At 38.1% G+C, this 23,571-nt stretch overlaps 1 protein-coding gene across 3 annotated transcripts in view; it reads right to left on the bottom strand.

Annotated features, from left to right (window-relative positions):
- The window catches only part of LOC119696144 (oncostatin-M-specific receptor subunit beta-like), a 30,618-nt gene extending 12,839 nt beyond the window's left edge, over positions 1-17,779 (bottom strand). Inside the window, exons 1-10 of one of the 3 annotated variants that reach the window (XM_038125779.1) lie at positions 17,180-17,779; positions 14,644-14,758; positions 11,884-11,984; positions 11,372-11,468; positions 6,854-7,011; positions 5,167-5,335; positions 3,403-3,675; positions 2,691-2,817; positions 1,272-1,429; positions 93-229 (exon numbers count right to left, since the gene is read on the bottom strand). In XM_038125779.1, coding sequence (XP_037981707.1) covers positions 93-229; positions 1,272-1,429; positions 2,691-2,817; positions 3,403-3,675; positions 5,167-5,335; positions 6,854-7,011; positions 11,372-11,444 — 1,095 coding nt within the window. In that variant the 5' untranslated portion in view covers positions 11,445-11,468; positions 11,884-11,984; positions 14,644-14,758; positions 17,180-17,779. Of the gene's footprint in view, positions 1-92; positions 230-1,271; positions 1,430-2,690; positions 2,818-3,402; positions 3,676-5,166; positions 5,336-6,853; positions 7,012-11,371; positions 11,469-11,883; positions 11,985-14,643; positions 14,759-16,782; positions 17,151-17,179 lie in introns of those variants that run through there. The other 2 variants (XM_038125780.1, XM_038125778.1) reach the window with 2 other exon arrangements.
- Between the last annotated feature and the right edge of the window lie 5,792 nt (positions 17,780-23,571).

Genomic DNA, 23,571 nt, shown 5'->3' with positions numbered 1-23,571 from the left:
CTTACAGTGTATTTGTATTGCTGGGAATCATTTTTTATTCACATCAGAAAGATCCTCACTATGTTTTTGTTTAGGAAATTCAGGTTTCATACCAGTTCTACTTTGCCATCAGGTTGGACCACTTCAGTCTGACAAAAGAGTTCAACTTCATTGTTTTCATAATTCCAGTGCAATGTCATTTCTGTATCTGTGCCATCTTCCCAAATCTGGAAAGGTGCAGTGGGATACACTGCCAATGGAAAATGTGAGTTAGCTCTTGCAAAACATAAAATACATGCAATAGTATATTAAGATCTTTTAGCTGAGTAGTAAAAACAAATAAAAATACAGATTTTTCTTCTAATTTAGAAGAAACACATATAAATTGCATTTCAGAATGTAAATGTAAGTATATGTTACACAAAGTTTAAAAATCCCCTTGTACTGACTTCGAAATATTTTAAAACATCATGGACAAAAGGAAGAGAGACATTTATTGCAAACCATTAAAATCCTCTACCTCATGGCCTGGCAGAAGCTCCTGATGTAACATGGTAACATTTGGCACATTTCTACACTCCAGAATTGGACCTCTTTGACAGAAATTTTATTCACAACTCTAACACTGACTCCTGTCAGTAGTTATGCTCTGGTAAACAATGCCAATGCTACTTCTTCCAAAAGATTTCTGAAATCCTTTACTGCTGTGTAAGAGTATTCAGCAAGTGAATACTGGGCACACTGAGATAAAGGATACAACTACTAGGGAACAAAGAACCACAGCCATTATATACTTCTCAGAGAATAACCTGGTTTTTGTCACCAGTGAACTACTCTTCCTCCCTTATTGTCCCATATTGGGGCCAAAAGCAGATTAGCACCATCACTTCTTTCCTGGCAATAGCTCTTACACATGTATCACATCTCATATCATACCAATTCCCAAGTAACCTATGCAGATATTTTGCTTAAATGCCCCATTTTATATCCTTGTATCATCTTGCTTTCTCTTCCATTAACCAGCTTCAGCAAAGCAGCAGATTTTGAAACATTAAGGAGTCATTCCAATAACCAAATCTGACCTTTGGAGTAAAGCCACTTTCTACTGTTCATACAACTTCTCAAAGATGAAACTGAAGAGAGAGCAGGTAACTATAGCATAGGGACAGATAAGTAATTAAACTGTGAAGATAAAAATCAAGGACTTCCATACTTTAAACCGGGGCACAGAAGTATCAAGCTCAGAAGGAGCAACAAAAAGCCCTGAACAAAGGCACAGAAAAAACCCTTACTTCTGTGATTTACATCAAAAACATCAGTGGCAGTTTTCTTTCCTAGTGGGTTTTCCACAGTCACTGTGATATTCCAGATCCTCTGCTGGCCGATATCCCAAGAGCATGAGCACTGCTTAGAACAAGTTGCATTGCACAGAGCCGTTTTCTGGGATGACCTACCAAAGAAAGTGACAGGTAGGAGGCAGGGCAAAAAGAGAGAAATGTTGATGAGAGAGAGAATTGATGTCCACAATATACAATCAACATAGATCCTGAAAGTTTCTGATGTCCAACTAGAATACAGCATCATAAAAAATAAGGCTGAGGAGCTCTGTATAAGAAGCCACCCACTTCTTTACCTTAGCTTGATGTACGATGAATACAAACACTCTTAAAAGAAAGTTTCCCTAAAAATCCAGGTTTGTCTTTTTTAGATACAGCTACATTGCTTTTAGAAATTTCCTTATGGATAGTCTAAATCAGACACTTATTTGCGAAGACTTAAATAATTTACATGTTTACCATCAAGATTTTCAAAGAAGTTGTAATTTCAACTGCATCTTGACATGCATCTTCTAACCTTCCATTTTTAAATCAGCATCACAGTATCTTAATGGAAGTGAGTGATGTAGAGAACCAGAAGGTATGTGCAATGCTGTCCTGTTTTCCGCTGACATCTTTTGATGAAATTTTGTTCTGATTATGACCTGTCCTGTTTTAGGAGTTACCCTTTCTCTGCAGGCCTTGTTGTAAAGCCCCTCTCCTCATGTAAGGGTCATGTCTGGTATGTCACAGCTGTGTAGCCTTGACTCAGACATGCTAAGAAAGAGCTTTGAGAAAGTCTGCAGATTTTTTTTAAAGTAAACAAGCCAGCTAAAACTTCAGAAATTATAGACACAAGAAGGACATTTGAGATAGGGTTGTCAGTGGCTCAAGGACTCAAGAAGGATAACATCAACATGAAAAGCTCTAAAATCCTAAAGGAAAATAACCAGGGAGGTTAATCAGGCAGAGTGCTAAGTTTGAGTCAGAATTAGTGTTAATGGATCATGAGCACACTAATACTCAGCCCACCAGCAGATCAGATCCTAGTTATCTGTTTGCTGCATGTGCTACCCAAGAATTATGTTACACTTTTAAGTTATCTACATCCTGATTTCAGGGTGTCCTCATACCTACTGAACAATATCCAAACATATTAACTAAAAGAAGGGTTAGAATAAGCTTTATCAGGCAGAACTTGATCTAAAGAACTGCCAACTTTGTTATACTTAGTCTGATTCAGAGCAGTTCTGCACTGGTCAAGCTTTGCTAAATAAGTGATCAGTGAGGTGGAAAAAGGCAAGCGGCTAATTACACAGACAAATCCACAGATTCTAAGGGAAAGAAGGTGACTGGTACAGCACAGATCAGAGTTAATATAACAATGAGACTTACGTTTTAGACAAGGTGTATCGTGGTGAATTATTTCCATAGAGATAGGTCTCTTCTTCTCTCCAAGTACATGTTACTCTTTTCATGTCTTGAGTTTGGCAGGAAAAATCTTTAGGTGTATCAGGTGGTTCTTGTCAGATGAAATAACCAAAAAAACAACAACATCACAGCAGTCAAGGCAAAACTCATCAACCTTTTCAATACATTAGCAAGCTAGAAATAATGGTTAAATACGAAGTCTGCTTTACTATAGATGCTAATACTGAAATTACACTTATTCAATAGCCACTCTGCAGAGATAGTCAGGATAACACCAAGAGTCAATAGTAATCAAACACTTTTATACTCCATTATCTTTTTTTAATATTCATTCATTTATTCAATCTGTATTTTCTATCTTTAAAAATTGCTATTGGCCTTCAAAAAGGAGGCTGTGCTGAGTTTTTACCACACGCACACAAACAATGAAGCTGAACTCCTAAATAGGTGGGTATATTTATGAATCAACCACCTGTCATAGGATTAATTAATTTAATGCTATTATTTCCTGCTTCGTCTATACAAGTTTACAGATCTCAAGTCAGATGCAGTTCAGCCAGATATGACAAGAGCATGACAACTTACAGCAAGCTTTTTTCCCCCATCCATTTTTCCTACAGTCATTCTTGAGTTAATAACAAGAGGAAAATAAAACTGTAACAATGTATTCACTTACTACCCACAAAGAAAGCTGCTTGATGTGACCGCTTATTCTCATCGTAACAGTAGACATGAATGTTAGACACTCCATCATGCGACAGATTTCTCACAGTGAGAAGTGTGACTGGACTGTTTGTGGACTTGAAAACATTAACAGTTGGGTATACAGAGAATTCCTTAATGGTTTGACCTTTCCCTCCGATGCAGCAAAGAGTGATATTAGAGCCTTCTGCTAAAATTTTTTCTTTTGGAAAGATTTGTGGCTCACTTCTATTTGAAGCGTCCAGGCCTGTAAATTAGAAAAAAAAAAATTCAGCCAGAACACAAAACTAAGCATTTACACAAGAAATAGCTAATGTTACATTATGCATTCAGACTTTTATTTAGTATTCTTGCAAATACAGAGATTAATTTCACATGTAATATTACCTTTCTCTTAAACTCATAAACATGTAATGTAGTCCAACAAACTACCTAAGAGACTAAATCTGTTTTACTGCCTTCCACCTAGAGGAAAACAAAAGTGTTCTGTCAAGAATTCTCTTTACAAAGGAACACCACCTCCTGCTCCTATGCACAGGCTGTTGCTTATATCCAAACCACCTGCTCTTGAAGACTTGTAACAGGGGGCTACAAAACCATCATGGTCTGATGCTCATGCAGAGCTCAGCTAAGAGGAGTCAACATTGACTGAATCAGATCAAGGGGATAATCAACTTGGAATGAGACTCGCATAGCTTTCTGTGTTGGACTGCTTGCTGGATGGAAAAGCTAGTGGAATTTAAGTGACTCACAGCCTTTTATATATATTGAACAGGTAAAATCTACTCTCAAGATTCTGACCCAAAAACCTGATGACATCTAGAGTTACTTCTTTCAGAGAGCTCTGTATCAGCTCTGTAATGTGGGATCAGTTTGTGACCAAGAAACAGTATTTTTAAGCCACATCCACTTGCAACTGAAAAAAAGAAAATCTCCAAGATTGAGGAGACTGTGGGACAAAAAATAGTCTTGCATCTTATTGCCCATTATACAACAGCAGGGAAATGAGTGCCACAATCCAAGTGAATACCTGTGATGCCTCTTCTGCTGGAGACATAATGTCTCCAATATCTAAAAACCCTTGCTGCTCCAAATGAGTGTTTCATTATAAAATCACCACAGTCGTGTTTTCTAAAGTAGTTACATATTTTGTTTAAACAAGATGCGGTAGAAACCAAACTACTCTAGTAAGACATGGTAATCCAAAAAAAAAGATCAATTTTGTGATATCATTAATTACATTATTGGTTCACTCCCTGTTTATTCTCATAGAATTCACAGGACATTCCCTCCAAGTGAAATAAGGAGCTGACTTGCTTGTTTCTCTCTGCTTCTGTAATACCAATTCAAGCTATGAATCCCAGATAAAAGCCACACATTCATCAGATCATGTAGCTCTTAGCTCTGTGCTTCCCCTCCTTTCCCTGAGTCTGGGCCAGGGATGTGACTATCCAAGGCACCATGTCACTTCATCTACTACATTGTTTTAATGTGTGAGTAAAAGAAAAGCTCTAAAACTTTTGGTCTACTAGCTTAGGAAGATAGTCTGCAAATTATAGCAATGCCTGTATTATTGCTGGCAAAATATAAGGAACTAGTTAGTGCTTAGAGCAAATGGATTCTTGATATGATGCCATCTCTCCTGAACTGTCCTCCATGGTTACATTCACCGGTGAATTACAAACTAGCTTCATACTTGAAAAAAACCTCCAATATTACAAAGTCTTGTTTTGCTTACCCGGGAGAGTCTCCCACAAACTCCACTGACTCCAGACTTCTGATGTTTCTGCCTTGCTCCTGATCCTCACAGCACGTAACATACACTCCAAAGGTATGTCTGAATTCCATGAATCCCATGTCCAATGAAGAGGCTTTCTCAATTTATCAAGTGTGACATTTTGAAACTCCTGCAAACAAAAAGCAGTAAGGCAAAGTATTGAAAACAAAGCAACGTGAAGATTTGGAAATACAATCAAAAGCAGTGGGAAAACTCAAAGGAGAAAAATGCTTTTAAAAATGAATGTCTGAAACTCTACTAGCTACATGTGATCTCACACCAAGTAACTAGTCAGCTAATCAACTGCTTACAATCTGTGCTAGCAGTGGTGGAGTGACTGATGTGCCGACATATTTGGGAGTGAGACCCTGCTTCTCATGACATAGGTTTGCTCTCAGAGACTCTCTGTAGGTTATTTGCGTCTGCAATTACATAAGATGCCACCTACAAATGCATCCTAATGCTCTGGATTACATAGCCCTGTGGTGGAGTCACCATCCCTAGAGTGATTTAAAAGATGAGCAGATTCAGCATTTAGAGATGTTGCTTAGTGTGGACCTGGCAGTGCTGGGTTAACAGCTGGACTCAATGAAAAACTCATAGAGCTTTTCCAACATATGAGATTCTATCATTCTGCATGTTTTAGTACTTCTTACAGCAACCATTCCACATTCTCAGCATATAGATCTGTGCTGCTCATATGATTTGTGCCAAAGCCCTGACTCACACTGAGCAGTAGAGAACTTCTCTCCAGTACTGCTTTCCATCGGCAACATCTGCACTTTCATATTACCACTGCTCTGAGAAACAGTCTGCCATCAGTTCAAAATTTAACCCCTCAGCTATAGCCCTGATGAATGTGGCCATGGCTCTAGAAGTTATATAGGCTGTCCATGCTTTGCTATGAGCAGACTCACAGAGCTTCTTTATAGGTACTCATACTTCAGAAAAACACAGAAGCAACTATGCTCCTGTATGGTGACATCCAAAGTAACTTGTCATGTTTATTACAAATAACAGAATGGACTACATCTCTGGATTTGAAACACTTTTACTTCCTTCCAACAAGTTAAAAATAATTTGGTGAAGGACACTTCAAAAAACCCAAAACATAAGGTTGTTGCTATTACGGCCCCAGTTACTTACTTCAGGGTTAGATCTACTCATTGGGCTAAAAATCCTATCCAGCATATCAAAGTGGTAAAAATCTTCAGAACTGCGTAGAGCTCATTTGCAGAGAAGATGCGGTTCTTCAAACTCAGAGACAGAACATCACCAACTAGGGTGATCAAAGTAAGCTGTGATTTATAACAATGCCTATTTTATTTTATTGATTCCTGATTCCAGACGAATAAGCCTTTGACTGTTTTATGTACTTTTTGACCAATAGCAACTCTAAATGAGCTAGTGCAGTTTTTCAGTTTAACTAAGTTCTAAATTTTCTTTGGAGACTGTTCCCATACAGAAGTCACAAATAGAAAAACACCCAGAACAGGCCTAAGTCTATTATTTGGGTGATCTCCTCTTCAGAAAATGTTGCTGGTTTAGATGCTAAGGAAAACTATCAGGACAGAGACTTTAGAAAGAGACATCACTACATCTTCTATCATTGTAAATGACTATACACTTCTTTTCTAAGTACACTTACTGTCCACACAGATCCATCGGTTTGACAGACTTGTATTTGAAAAGATATTGCCAGTTCAGCATCATGCGCTGACTTGACAACATCCCATTCCACCAGCAGCCGCTGAAGATCCAAATCCTTGGAAACATTAAGGTACGTTACTGGAAAGACATCAGATTCTAGGAGCAGAAAAAGGGCACAAAAATATTACTGTCTAGCTAAGTTACAAAGCAGATCTGAAAAAAGAATGGTTAGAGGTAAGTTAGACTCCACACCAGATGGTTCTGAAGGAAAAAACAAAAGTGAACAGAACCTATGCTGATGATGACAAAAGAAAAGATAATTCTTCTTCTTAAGGAATCAGCAGGCTAAAATTAATTTCCTGAATCTATTCAATAGCTCCCCACCATGATATCTGGTATGCTGTTTCATTTCTTTATGCTCTCAATTTACTAGCAGTTTTATGGGAATACAGATCCATCCCTCCATAATCTTATGAAGAGGAATAACACAATGTATTAAGAAGGACTAAATCCCAAAAAATCACAAACCCCAGTAAGCCTTCATATCATTAGGGCAGAAACTTTGGGTTCAGTTTTGATCTCTGACTTAATACAAACTAAAGGAGTTCACACAAAACCAATATTTTAATACAAGAGGATAAGGGCTTCCCCCCAGTAGCTAGCTTAGATCATAGTCTAGTATTAAGTGCATTCCTTGTTGCTCTACACAGAGCTTAGGTCATGGCCATGGATTCTTCTACTGGAATTAGACACTTAGGTCTAATGGCACTTGTATACTTCTCTCAGTCTGGATTTAATTCCAGACCATGACATGATAAAGCAAAGTTTAAAAGCCAGACTGAAGTCCCTTTTGGTTTTGGGAAATAAAAGGCCCTGCAAGATTGTTCTACGGAAAACTACAAAAAACCCTGTAAGTGGTTCCTCTTTTTAGATTATTCCTTTGTCACCCCTCCCTAAAAACCCTAAGAGATTAAATATAGCACTCACTGATTTGTTCTACTTCCTGAAAACTAAACAAACATAAACCCCCTAAATTAGATCTGGTTGTAAATGAAGCCAGGGAGCTGAAACGACTGAATAACTAGGCTTTTCTTTTGCCAGATGCTTTTCAAGGTGCTTCTGCTTGTTGCAAAAGGACAAGATCAGAATGTTTATCCTAACCAAGACACAGAAAGGAGACACAAAAATAGCTATGCCTTTTAATAAAATAGAACTCATTCTGTGCATTCCTGCCACATTACAGCCAGAATCATCAGGGACACAATGGACTGAGTGACCTCGGCAGCCCCCTATCACAAAACTGCCACCCCCACTCCTGTGTCTCAGAAACACTTCACCCACTGAACAACCTGAAACTTTCGTCATGTATCACTAGTAGAAACACAAGCATTCTGCTTGTGAGATTTAGACTGAGAATCTACATTTTGATAGATGCTTCTGGTAGCCATCATGTATCTAAATCATTCTGCAATTTATCCTGGAGTATCTAGAGCATTGCCCTAACCTCTGTGCAGCAGTTTTCTGACACAGAGATTTTTACAGGAGGAGAAGGGAAAGAAAGGCTCAAGACAAGCAGCAGTTATAACAATCTCTGGTCAATCAAAGGAAGCAAATAAAATTTTATAAGCATATTTCTTTATTATGAGAATACAGACACCAAACAACTTTGTTGTTTATAAAAACCCAGACTATAATTAAAGAATAAATGGAGGAAAGAAAGTACAAAGTTATTAAAAACTGCTGGAAGAAAAAATTCTCCTTTAGCAAATCATCCAAAAACTGCTGGGATGTTTTTAAACTATTCAGTTTTCAAGTGTACTAAAAGTCAGAGCAAAATGAAAACCATATGCTTCCCATCTAGAGAAAACTATTGGTATGGGCATCTTCAGATAAGCTTGGAGAAGTAATCAAGTTTAACTGTTCAAACACATGGTCTTAGAACCAGGACTATGGTATATTCAAGTGCTTTGGAGAAAGAAATGTATGCCACACACCTTCTATAAAGTCTCACTGCAGTCTTAATATATAATTACCAAGAAATTATTAACACGTAAATTTATGTGAAAGCAGAACTGACAACCTTAGTGTCTCAGCAAGGTAAGTGCAAAATGTTTCACACACGAAGAAATAAAATTTCCTTTTTGACTATGGTAATGATATTACCATAAAAAGTATAACTTATATATACCTTAAAAGGTGTATCTGCTGCTTCACAGCTGCCTTTGAAAAATGATGGGCATCAGTTTTATACAGCCATAAGGAAAGCCAGTACCTATGACAATTACTGTCTGAAACTGAATAAACAAGGTGGAAGGCTTGGGGGTATATTTCACTGAATGGTGACAGAGCATCAATTTTAGGTTTTATTGTAAACAAGAAATACTATTATTAGCTTCACTGCCAACAACTGACTAGGCAAGGAGCCAGAACAACCAAAACAACACAGTGATTTATAAACTTAACTGTGGAAGTGGAGTATCACTTTATTTTGGGAAGATAGGACAAAACACACTTCATTTTCCCACATTTTTCAGACTTATATCATCAAAACAAGATAAACACTGTTAAAATACAACCTATGCTAAAGAATTGACCGTAATGTTGTTTGTCTCCAGTATTCTGGTCAACCTTACTTGTACATTCATCATCTGTTTATCTGAAGTACCATGTACCAAATCTCTTGGGGGATCTCATTTCACATACACAAGCTGATCTAGAACGCTAGTCCTTGTTGTTGTCTATTGTTTTTCTGTTTGCATTGCTGAAGCAACAGAGGAAGAAAGGAACTGGGGGAAGGAAAGGACCCTGCTAGTCTCTCAGTGAAATTCAATGGTGCAATGTAAGAGTCCAGGGAAAGAAAATGAATACACCTGAAAGGAAAGCCAGCCAGTTGGCAGAAACCCCTTTCTTTTTCAGGGTTCACCATTAAAATAAACTTCTGCATATCTTCTGAATTTTCCTATCCTCTTTCAGCTTTTTTCCTAGCCAATTCTAATTGCAAGTGTCACTATTATGCCTATTGCATTGACGATGAGCCTGGATCTCTTCTCTGCATCTGTTTCTTTTTTTCCAAGTGAAAATATCATCCCTTTTCTTGCCGTAAAGAATACTTCCACCTGCCACACTTAATTAGCTTGATAAAAGAACTGCTAAGGTCTTACTAGTTTCTGCTTTTTCTCCATCTGTACAAGTGTCCCTCCACTATCTCTCTTCAGCTAGACAACATATCACTTCACACCCCACACTATTTTGTTTTCTTCAGAATCTGGCATAAAACAGTCTAGATCATCAGTTGGAGCTTACACACAGTACTAAAATATAGAAGAAACAATATAGTTAAGGATATATCCAAAATATTGATGACCACCAACTTACAGTGTAGGTATTAAAGAATTTTGTAGTGTATTTTTAACATGTGGAAGTATTTGCAGCATTTACAGTTACAACATCCTCTCCAAGCAAAATTAAGTGATCAAGGCATCTTAACACTTGTTTTAACTTGCAAGCTAACTCAAGACTTTGTGAACAGTTATGATTAACAACAGACACTAATTTTATTCCTGAAAAATTGCATGTGGAAACAAGTGACGAAGTTACTGTAATGAAATAACTGTTTGGACTTGCCTGCATTACAAAGTTTTGCCATTCTAGGAGCCATAGTAATAAGTCTCAAAACTGAGACTTGGGTGACTGGTGTGTGAACACATGAATTTCAAGGCTGAAGAGACAAAATGTCTGAAAGAGCTATATTACCCCTTCAGTACAATAATAAATATATTTTAAAACCCCAAACATGTCTTTTCCTTCTTCACCAACTTAAAAAAAGACAATAAAATTTCCACAATGCAGACTAGAGCCTGGTAAGGTCTGCCTTCTTAGTGGTGTTCACAGAAAGGTCAATTAAGAATTTTCTTTTTTCTTTTAATGGAGACATACCCAAATGCTATTACTAGCAGCAAGTACACAAGAAGTATTTTTTACCTTAAAATACACAGCCTTTTAAAAAGTTATCATTATATTCAAGTTTTTCCCCTTCAAATATGCATATTTGCTTTTTGTATTTGTATTTGATAAGTATGTCAAGTGTAAAAAATAAAATTCTGGTCCTAGAATCTTGTGGCACAATCAAAAAAAAGCCAACAGAAATGCTAAAGTTTTCAGAGATGGGACAAAAAAAGAAAGGAAAAAAACAAAAAAACCATAGAACTTGTCAAAGAGGAAATAAATTATTTAAAGATGACAGTACAGATCATAGGAAAAAGAAGAAGAGAAAATAAATAAATACACTTTGGCTTCACATCATTGCAAGTTGTTGATTCAACAGGTAATTTTGCATAACAGGGTTACAAAATGTAATAATGAAAGTTGCTCCATCACCTTACCAAAGAGAATAATTTGATTAAATGTGTGACATGTTTCTTGATCAGGGATTTACAAATCAGCAAGCTGATTTGTAAATCCCTTCAGTTTCTGTACACTGCTTTCAAATTAAAAAATCAAACACTTAGACATTTACCTTGCTGTGAGTATGCAGTGTGGCACGTCCTCAGGGGGAGCAGTACTGCCAGGATCATGAAGTGATTCATCATTTGTCTACCTTTTCCTGCATAAAACTTAACAGCAAAGAAAACATTTTTATTTATTTGTTTCTTTCTGGAAAAATGCAACATGCCAAACAATAGTGCAGATAATATTACTATATTTAAGAATTAATAAATAAAAACCCAATCACACAGACTCCAGGAAGCTTAAGAGAAATTCAGGAAGAATGCACAAAGAAAGATAAGGAATGAAAAAAATTAAACTTCTTGTTTTTCAGACCTAGTTACAGAAAAGTAACTTTATACTCAAAAAGCTCAATTGAGTCTAAACAAATAAATCACACAATATCTTTAAAGTTTTTTATCCACTTATTTCAAATAAATATTGAAGCAGAAGTTTGCCCTAATATATTTTGGCTTTCTTCCTGCACAAGAAAGAAGAGATCCATTCTAACAAGGGGAAAAGTGTAGTAAAGGTGCAAAATACCTTGCGATTTCTGCCCCACCTACAGCCTGACTGATGAATCCAGCAGACTCCTCTGTCAACATCCAGGACAGTATATATGGAGGGCTTTAGTTAGACTGGAGCTGAAACACACATATCAAGTCTTAGCAAGTTCCATTCCCAGATGGATTGTCATTTCAAGAACCACAGAGCTCTATCTGGCATTCCATTTACAGCTTTGACACTCACGCTGTGCCAGGGTGGAACTCTTGGACTTGCACAGCCCAGTTCTGAGGGACTGATTGTATGTTAGATTTCAGAAGACATGAGTCACTTGCAAACTCCTCCATGCCAAAGGGAAAGCTAAACATCAGGCTGCAGAATGGTTAAAGCTCTCAGGCACAGAGGGTACAAGGAGTACAAACAACAGGAACAGGACAACGGACACAGCTATCTTTAACGTAAAACCTGTACATGTTACATTTCTGAAGCTGTGCAGAATACTGATAGTCTTCTGTCACTACCTCAGTAACAGATGTTGCAACTGCTTAGCAGGAAATATCCAAAATTACTTGTCTCCACTAAAGCTAAGAACAGAACATTTACAGATTTCAGAAAGGCCAATAATTCACTATGGAATTTTTTTCTAGCAGAAAACTTCTGATTTAATGCCGCAGAGCTGCAGACTCTTAAGTCTAATAGGTTTAATTAAATTAAATGGTTTTGAGAAGCTCTAAATTCCTCCGAAGGACAAAAAATAAAGACTTCAAACTTTTTTTAAAAATGTGTTTCCAAAGGTCACATGAATGCTGTAGAACAGTCCTGCATGCAGCGTTGCAACCCAGGGCTCTATGCACAACAAGCACCCTTGCTGCAGTGTGCCCAAACTTCTCCTTGTGAGGTCAAATGCTTCACATGCAGGCCTCCATATTTACCAGGTGATCGTTGTCTTGCCTAATGCATAAGCTTCCGCAGTCTTTCCTGCCACTAAACAAATATCCTCAGAAGTATTTATGTAACACTAAGATCACCATGTATGAGGAATCTAAATATTTTTGAGAAGCTAGGTTGAATTCACATGCAACTATTAGATTATTCCAAGAACTGTTTCAGGGAATTTTTTTTCTAGATTTTTCAAGAGTTTTTTAGCACCTAAAGTAAAAATAATTGGTTATGTATTGTCTGGAATAAACAAGATAATACAGAGAAGAGAGTGGTAAGTAAATGACACAAAAAAACTTTTTCAAGGCTGATCATGTTAAAACTTCTGGTAACTCCTTAAGCAGATTGCTGTTTTTCAAGCTATATGAAATTATATTAAGATACAAACCCAAATCTTACAAACTAAATCTGTTTTCAAAGTCAAAGGATGCAATTCTCTGCTCTAAGACAGGTCAGTTAGGTTCAGCAGGATATCTCCTGACTTAATTATACCAGCATGATGAAAATCTGGCCCTGCAAGACTCCCAATTTTGTACATATCTTTGGGGTTGGACACACAAACTTTGCCCCATTGCTTATGAATCATTTAAATCCAACATTAAAAACAGTAGGAAGGTACTGTGGAATATTTACATATTAGACTACTTGTTTAAGTTACTACCTATTTGGAAAATAAATCCAAACTTTTTTATGCTTTTAAGAACCATTCTCAACTATTGTCATGAAACTGATGTCTAATTTAACTACCTAGCTCCAATCATTTACACCACCAGGTCACTAATGGCACAGCCTGGATCACTTTTATTGATGCAAAAGCTTTATGCTACTATAGTGTAATATAATAATCGATTACCGAAATACAATCATATTTTGGATAGTGGCAATGGTTTTCACTATTCAGTATATTAGTAATCTAGTTGAATAGTGCATAATAAATAAATTGTGGTAATATGTGCAATTGTAGGTAACAAACCGGTTTTCATGAGAAAAGTCCTAGAATTCTCCAACAAAGGAGAATATGAAGGAATTTTAAATAAATGAAACACTAGTTGAGAAAAAAGAAATAGGGTCTTTAATATAAAAGCAATATTTTAAATTAAATCCTCTTTATTCAGAAACATCTGCCTGTGACTAACAAATTAATCACACATAATAATTACCACCGATGAATGTCAAGCACTTATACTGTATTATCAATAATTAAGTACTTTTATAAAAATCATCATTTATAAGTCTGTGTCTTGGCTACAGTTCTACAAAATACATTATCAATTTAATAAAAAAGAAAGTAAGAACAGCAAAATGATGGCAGTAGATTAACAACATCCTTGACAAAAGCGCAAATAGAACAACAAAGGGAATGAAGACAGGTAGCCAGAAAAGGGGAGATGATGAGTAGCAAGTTGAAGTCAGTTTGGCACAAAATGATCTGTCAGGACTACAGAAGTTAGCTGAGTAATAAATCTTTCATTTTTAGTGTACATTCTTTCCATTCTTATAAAAACTCAAATTCTCTGGGGGAAATAAAGCAGACTTGCTTCGTTTTGTCAGGCTGCAGGCTAAAACACTAGTTGTTTTATTGTCTGTTTTGTTTTTTTTTAATCATAACTTCATAGTCTAATTATAATTGTCCTGTAGAAAAAATGTAACCTGGGATGTGACAAAACTAATATAGAAAGATTTGGGAGTCCCCTGCCTATCTTGAAATTAATCAGCACTGATAGATGCTTCAATGGAACAGAATTATTTTGGAGACATGACAGCAATTGAATAATACTCAGCAGCAACAGGAATTGCTCAGATTAAACACAATTAAAGAGGAGTCACTCAAGAAGTGGAGACAGCACAGGCGTAAATTACCTTTGAGAAAATGAAATTTCCTTAAGTAGGTAGTCTGTGAATATTTTAAATAAATAACTCCAGATAGACAATTTCTCCTTCAGAACTAAAGGCTGGTTACACAATCCCCAAAGTCCTGTCCAAGCCAAAGTTTTCATGATGCCATGCATGAAATGAAAAAGAAATTCTCATTATTTACCTAGTAAACACACCAAAGATTAACATTTCATCAAACACCACTTCAAAGTCACTGAAGCACCAAAAGTCAATCGACTAGGAGTTGGAGCTATACAGTGCACACACTGTTGCAGCATCTGGAACTTGTGTGTGACAGGAAAAGAAGTCCCTGCTATGAACATCTAGTCAAAACTGACTGCAGAATTAATCTGATTTGTAGCAATCTTGCAAGGCACATATTTCAAATCATATTTAATACAACTTTGTTTTCTCAATGGCCTTGGCTTTGCTTTGGCACAAGCCAAATTCTTAAATGAACCTGAGCATGTACACAGGCAGAGAAAATAAATGTTTTCAGTTGCAGCATACTTATCTATTTAATGGAGTGTACTTAGATATTAGATATGGATACCAGCTCATGAACACCATGGACTCAATAAGTTTCTCTAAAGCAGACATGGAAGAAGACTGTCAATGAGGCAAATCAAGTAATAATACATAACACTCTTCATCCTATGTTGTTATTCCCTCTACTTCATAAACTAACTGAGGATCAGAATCACAATCCAAGTTTCTACCACACAACACAACATTGATAACATAAGTGACATTTTAGTGCCAAAATCTAATAAACTCTATCTACAGCCTACAAAGAGGCATGCCTAGAAAGTAAGCGGAGCACAGGCAGGCTAACTAATCCTCCTGGTGAGGTTTTTTGTCTCCTAAATGGAGATAACTATGTAACTGTCAAAAGGAGCTGGAAGTCTTTAAGTCAATGATCCGTACAAAGATTCTACAACACTGAGTGCCTCTGCTCTCCTGATTTCTACAATTCCCAACAGATCCCTTGCAAAACCAACAGTGCAGAGCTGACATTCAACTAAGGCAGTTTCCTTCAAACAGGGCACCAGGAAGCTACGGAGTGTTGGTAAAGTAGTGTCTCCTAAAACATTCCAGCTAAATAGATGGAATGGAAACTGAAACAAAAATCACACTTTATACAGAAAATTGAAAATTTGATTGTCAACAATCCCAAATGCTAAAAAGAAAACAAGTATCTGAGATATCACATTCCAAAGTGGATGAATCTTTCCTTTAGTCCTTGTACTTGCTTCTTTTCTCCCAAGCAATTTTAAAGGTGGTTTCAATAGTACACAAAATACATCTATGTATTAGACACTGAAAGCTCCTAATAAGCCTTTGTAGTTTAATGGCTGAGCAACAAATTTAAAAGGCTACATAAGAAAGAAAGTAATTTCTATAATTAAGGTCTGAAACACAAGTAATGATTTGACCGCTGAGAGGTAGTTTTATCTCCTGTGTTTTGATAAACAGAAAGCTCTTTGATGCATGCTGTTACTTTTCTAAAAAGCTCTGCCAAAATAGAAAAACACACATTTCATGGTCCCACAAAGACAAGAATCCAAAAAAAACCACAGTTGAAACAGGGGCGAAATGGGATCTAAAACTATAAAGCAATTGATGAACTTGGTAAAACTTCTCCTGACCCATCAGAAAAGAAATGTCAGCAATTGTAGAGAATTGTAGAGAAGTTAATTATCAAGCATTATCTACTTATAACTCTGTTAGGATCTATATTGTGCTGGAGTTTGGTCCACACATGCAAGATTTAGACAAAAAGAGAGGCAAAAATGTTATGTGAAAAATAGTCAAACTCCAAAAACTTCAGGAACCACACTAGAATTCACGTTTTCTACTTTACCCAAACGGCCTTAAGATCAAGCAATGGATTTCAGCTGCTTAAAAGAAAGTGGGAGTAGCAAGTTTTCGCTGTATGATGCCAGATTTTAAGGTCTGGGCTCACATTTCTGAGCAAGTCAACACTTTCTTGAAGCAGTGGCCACAGGTGATGTTGAAACCAAACCTCTGGCAGGTGCAGCATCCTCATCCCACGAGGTATTTTACCCACTACCCACCTAGGTAATTTTTGCACAAGTGAAATCAGCAGCTTTTATGCTGTACCTAAGCAGTGGCATCCTGAAAGCAGAGGAGACTAGACAGTCATGAAGCGCCTTAAATTCATTTGTATGCGATGATGCTGGCGGGATCCCGGAGGACGGAGATGCTGTACGAGGTGCTGCTCCAGCCCTCCCGCACCGCCGTCCCGAAGTGTGCTTACAAAACACGGGAGAACGAGCGGGCAAAGGGTAGAGAGGGCATCAGAAGTGCTAAAACTCAAATCAAAACTCCACAGCGCTCTTCATAACAAGTGCGGAGCGGAGAGGTGGGTGTTCCTTAGTGGCGCAGACAGAGCTCCCCTCAGCGAGGGCGAACGGGACACCCGCGGACGGAGCGGAGAAGGGGGGATCACTGAAGGGACGGGGAGCTGCCCTGACCGGGAGACACGGGCACCACTCACCTGCAGCTGCCGGGAGCTCCCTCACGGCCGCGTCAGCCGGGTCCCCGCACGACGGAACGCGCCGGCCCCCCCGGTCAGTGCCGGGAAGCGGCTCGGCCGCCCCTCCCCGGGCAGGGCGGCGACTCCTCCCACCTCGAGGAGCCGGGTGAGGCGCTTCTCGGAACTTGCTCCCCCGCTGCGGGAAGCACGGCCTGTTCCCTTGGCTGCGCTCCCAAAGACAGGACGCGGGCCGCCCCCTCCTCGAGGCGCCTCAGGGCCGCAGGGTCCGAGGTGAGCCGAGAGGGTCAGGGGGACGGGCAGGGGTAGCCCGAGAGGGACAGAGAATGGACACGTTCCGATCTGCCCAGTCCGCAGCGGGCAGCAGTGATGTCCCCAAGCCGCCTTTTCCTCTGGTGTCCTGGCCCCAGGGTCCCTGTGTCTCTGGGAGCAGGGACGGGCGCTCTGGCCGCCAGGGCCGACGGAGTGAGGAGGTGCCCGGTGCCCGCAGCGGGGCTGGGGGCCGGGCCGTGACCAGACTGGCGCTGTGCCGCATCACCGCAGGCAGCTGTCTGAGGAAATCCCTCGCGGAAACCGCGTCAGCTAAGGCTACGGCTCACAAAGCAAACTGTTCGCTCCCAAAAAAATCACATAAAACATGGAGGGAGACCAGGAGTTGACCATGTTTCTGTTGTGGGTCCCCTTATGACTGGCCTCATTCAGAGAGGTATAGTATGCCAAAAGCTGCCTGGCTACATCTTCTGAGGTAGCCGTGAGAAAGTTTTGTTTAAGGTTGGTGCTCATCCTTTCCAGGACATTCATGGTGCAGGTTTTTTTCAGTGTGTAGCACTTCTTCATAGAGGGGGTCTTCTGTCTCCTCTTGAAGCTTGGTTGCTTTTCATCAGGGAGATGTGATCTGCAAAGTTTTCATCCTGATAGGCTTATTTTTATATTTCATGATACATAGTTTGCCCTTTTTTAGTAGTAGCATAGCATTGCCGACATACACTTTTCTTGTGCTCGAACTTCAGCATCCTTCTCTTCTGAACTGCTGTCTAGCCATTTTTTCCCTGCCTCACTGTATTTCAGGGATGTCTCATACTTCCCTCTGCCAAGTAACATCCTGTTCCTTAGTCAGGAGTTCCACTTTCTTACAATGCTTTTGCTTTTTAGTCAAGCAAATTATTTGTAGTCAAAGGATAGTTTTATTCTTCAGAACTGTATTCTGCATAGTTGCATCTATTTCTTCCACACAGTTTGTGTGCATGTTTTGTGAGTCATATAAACTGAACTTTTCAGAGAGGGTCACTCATTTTTCATTGCCTGCCTGTGGTCTGGAGACACCATAGCTGGACATTTGCTGTTGTTTCAGAATTCAGACCTGACATAAAAGGTCATCTAACTGCTAAGTTTTACTGAAAATGCAAATCACAGATGTCTACGGTTAGATGCCAAAATTTTAGCTTTTCTTTTTTTCTTATGTTTGTTAACTAGTCTCTGCAATCTGCTAGTAAGTTCTTTCTTCTAATGTTTCTAGACAGCGTAATTAATAAAGCCTTCTGGAAATTTATCAATTGCGTATTTAAAATAGATTTTTAATTATATACAATAAATACAATGTGGGGTAGAAAATCTTTGCACACACTATATTAAAGATAACAACTCATTTTTGTGCTTTGAGCACTCTCATCTGTGTATGAAAATATTTTTTCTTTTAGGTTTCCAGTGGAGACACCTTTTAAAATCTATCAATATATTTAACATTTTCTGAATAATTTCAACCCGGCTGTGGCAGGGGTTGAAAAATTCTCTATTGCCTCTATGTTTGGGTAGCAGCAACAGTCTCTGATAATGCTTTTACTGATCCACATGATCTTATAAGTTCCAGAATGAGCAATGTATTAGCTTATTCTGTGAATTCTTCCTTATGACCATATGAATTCACTGCTGTTTAGAAATAATGCTCAAAATACCAATAAGAACCAAAAGGACCCTAAAGGGTTATTGAATAATGTCTATAATGAATTTCCTGCCTGGTCAGAAAGTGTTTCAAAAAGCAGGTTGTCAAGTTCCTGATATTTGAGCAGGAAAAACTGAAATACAAAGAGAAGAACAAAGGCAAATCCACAAAATAGCCTGGAAGCTCAGTGTGTCAAGTGTCACGGAATCTAGAGAATTTAAAGTCCCAAGTCAGGTACCAAACTTCTCTATATACACCAGCTTATAGCAATGTAGTTTGGAAAGACCTAGAAGGCATCCAATCCAACCTGGCACCTTCTGTGTCTGTAAGAACCTCTCTGAGTTTCACCTCACTTTCCTGGGTGTTTTGTTGGCTGTGTACATATATCCAAAGCCCACCTCTGGCACGACACACTTGCTGGACCTTGATCCAGATGGCTATGAAAGTCTGCCATCTGTAGAGGTTTTGACAGTAGGGCTGTGATCATGAGATTGTTGATGTTCAAGGATTTCAGAGCAAAAGTACCAGCATGAAAAGGTATAAAATCGTGAAGGTGAAGGTAACCTGGGGAAGCCTCGTCAATCTAGACAGTCAGCTGGAGACTAGCTGTGAGCCCTTGTGTTGTGTTTTAAGTGTTAAAGGAAGACTGCAAGTTAGAAATGCTGGGATTCTGCTCCAGAGAGCCATGGGAACTGACCCTTACCCTTTTGGCTCATGCCTGCCTGCTCAGCATAGACTTCTTGAGTAGCTGAATATGAGTGGTGAGAATAGTAATGCTTTGTCTAGCAGCTCATTAAACTCCAGCTAGCTCTTCTCTCTGTTAGCTAGTAAGTAAATGCTTTATTTTCAATTATATATATGCTTGCAGAGTCTGTGTGCCTGGCAAAAATACCTAAACAAGCTGACCAAGTGTGACAAACGTACTCAACTCCTTAACCAAACTAAGGGTAGCTATTACAGGCTCCAAAGAAGGTAAAGACCTAGGGCATTACCAGGGGAAGAACTTCTCTAGTTCCAGTCCATTCTATAAAAAAAATAAAAGAGGTAAGAATTGATGCATATGAACTAGGCTCTCTGATCATGTAAATAACACATGAATAGCAGGTAGCTTTTCCAGGATTCATTTATCAAGGAATAAAGAAAGTTGTGGGTGCAGGGAATCTCACGCATACACTTCCCATTGTATGTAATTTGACTGCAAGCCAACCACTTTATTCCAGAAATATGTCAGCCTAAATTAGCATTTTTCAAGCTCTCTCTGCTAAGCTGCTATTTGCATGGGATCTCCCCTTGAGCAGGGACACCTCTTGAGTTTGCTCTTCAAAGCAGAGAGACATCTCACGAAAAGCAGATGGTCAGTAATTGACAGATACCATGTGTAATCTGGTATTATAATGCAGGAGGATTTTTGTATTGGTAGCTTGAATCATTGTTATGTCCTTTGTGCAATAATACAGTGAACCTTGCCTTTGAATGTTGTTGTAAAAGTGCAATATCTCAATAAACTCACTTTTGCTGATACCTTTGGTGGTAGTTCTTTATTTTTTATATTTTAGTGTCAGCTGCTCCTAAAATAAAATATTTCCTCTTTTATATGTGAAGTGTTTGTAGCTTCTTGGCATCAAAAACTAATTTTTCTCTGTTGAGGACTGTGTTACACAGTGTTCTTGTAATGCTACATAACTTACTTGCATAATTACCTCTGAAGTTGGTATAACAACAATTTCTACCCATCTATTACACGATGTAGTAAATCTGCCCCTTATGAGTAATAAAAAGGTAATTTTCTTATTAATCCACCCTTCAGGAAGAAAGTAAGCCATTGGAACAATGCTATCTATGTTAACAGGACCATTGCAACGGAAAAGAAAAAAAATCTGCAAGCATATGGTACACAAAACACATACAAAACACAGTTCCCTTTGTCAGGCACTGAATCAAAGACTTGAAACGAGAAAAATTTAATGTTAGTTTAATGTTACTTGTTAACCAGTGTAATGAAAGACTTTACTGCGTTGTTTAAAGTAAAGCAGAAATATTTGTATTTCAGGAGTATCTGATTCATAGTGATCACATGCGTGAGCTTCTGCACAATTTAGTAGAGGTGTTGATTCTCTTATTAAAATCTAGTAATTTATATGAAAATCTGAAGTTCTTTCAGTTGCAAACTAATATTCAAAATAGTGTGAAAGATGTCATCTTTAGCCCCAAAGCAGGATGAATCCCGCTATTCTCAAGGCTTTTTTTCTTAAAGTCTCCTGTTCCCAGAAGTTACACTGTCTTCAAAGACAGCCTCTGGCTCAGATCTCACTATAGTGATAAAAAGATGGTTTTTTTCAAAAATGCTTAGTAGGTCTTTATACCCACTGCTCTCTGCCTGCAAACTAATAGAGACCAAGTTATTATTTCCTGTTCTGCAGCAGCCTTTGAAGCATTGAAGATTAATAATAGGACCCCCTCAGGCCTCTCTAGGTTAAACAAACTAAATTCTGTGATTTACAGAATGTTGATTGTGTTCACTGCTATTCACATGTGTCTTGAGTCCAGTTTCAAAGAAGAATTGATGGACACAGCACTTCTTTTAACAGGAGCCTTATTGACATTGTATTTACTCACAGGTGACACTTCTGTTTCTTCCTGTCTCTATGTTTGCTGTTTCCTCAGAAGCAGAACATTGTTCATTTAAGATCTACCTGTGATGTTCCATAAGTCACAGATTATTTTTGTCTTGCCAACTCTTTCCTTGTTTAATTATTTCTGTTTCACACTACAACATTGCTCTTTCCCTTTTGACACACCATTTCTTTAACTTGTCAAGATGCTTTTGAATCTTAATCCTGTTTTCTGATATAATTATGATCCCTCATATCTTCACGTCATTTGGCAATCCTGGGCATCTTCTGTTTCACCAGACAGATTGTTGGCTGGGTACAGCCCAGGTGTTATGAACTCCACTATTGTTTCTTTTTAGCTGCAAGCCACTCTGCTTTCTGACTGCACAGTGGCAACTTCCAAACCCAAAGGAAAGCAAACTACTGTTTTCCATAAACAGTGTTCTTCATACATGATTTCATTCCTACCCAGGAACAATTTCTATTTAGTCAGAAGTTGCAGAAGTACTCTACAGAGGGAAAGAGTTCAGAGAAAAGTTATTGAGCTGAACTGCACTGAACAATTTATACATCTATACAAACAGATGTATATTTTAGAACATCCGGAATGCTAAGAGGTTTTTATAAATATTCATGGAGTTTCTCTGGAAATAATTTTGGTCATTCTACAGCTGCAGAGGAGCTGTTGAAACTGTACATCATGCTGCATAGGCATAGTACTCTTATTTCTCAATAGGCCTCTCAGCTTGGAGTCAAGCTAGGATTCTTCCAATCTGCCAATCTGTGCCAATCTGAATTGTCTTACAAAATGTAGGAGGCAGGAATAGTCTAATTGTTTGCACTTGTTTTGTAGGTGAATCCTGAGTGCCATACACAGATAAGGTTTGAGCTTTTTATAGGTATTTCCACTGCGGCTGAGGTAGGTCACTGTAAAAGGTAAAGCCCAATCTTGTATCAAATTGAAGTTTGTTGTACACAAACTTGTGTGGTTGCAGCAACAGTCTCTCCTCCAGGCATACCTCTTTGATCAGGTAATAACTGTAGTTCCTGACAAGAGATAGTGCAGGTGTTATATATGTATTATCTGATATGATCTTAACTAATAAGTAACAAGAGTAGGTTTGTTCTAAAGAATTAAAATCACAGTAGCATAAAGAAGTTATGCGGTTAATGAAGAAGAAATTATCAGTTATTTGCCTTTAAATAATAATTGCCCAACAATACCTATTGTAAATTATTGCTATTTAGATGAAAAAGCAGTGAAATGTAGGAAGTAACAACATTAGAATTAATAAGTAACTTCAAGTGTCTTTTTATTTATACACATGGTTTATATTGAGCTAAATTATGTCAGGTCCGCTTTTTTTTCACAAAGTCCAGTCTTGTAGTGAACACTGAGATATATGAAGTTCACTTATTCTGTAGAACCCCTGTATTTTATTTTCTCCCAAATGTCAAGTGGAAGATCTGCAGCTCTGTTATGCTGAAATATTTAAACCCAGCTCAATAACTTTAAAAAAAAAATTATAATCTTTTTTTGTCTGCAGTCCTTCATCTACAATGTCATATAAACCAAATTTATGTACATCAATTTAATAGCAATCTCAAATCTCTTTCCCTTACTTGGAAACATGAGCTATGAAAATTTTGTAGTGTTATTAGAAATGCAGTTGGATTCAGCAGTGCAAGATAATAGATTCATTACTAACTAATAACTACTTACATCATTTAGGCACTTCTTTACCACTGAGATCGTTTGTGGTTTAGAGAACAGCACCTTCCAATAATCTTTAAAAGTCCTAGGTTCTCCTTTGAGTAGATAAATTGCAGCCTAATCATGTCCC

This window comes from Motacilla alba, chromosome Z (assembly GCF_015832195.1).
Source record: "Motacilla alba alba isolate MOTALB_02 chromosome Z, Motacilla_alba_V1.0_pri, whole genome shotgun sequence".
NCBI lineage: Eukaryota > Metazoa > Chordata > Aves > Passeriformes > Motacillidae > Motacilla > Motacilla alba.
Note: the sequence above shows the minus strand (reverse complement) of the source record. Positions and strands in the feature narration are given on the sequence as shown.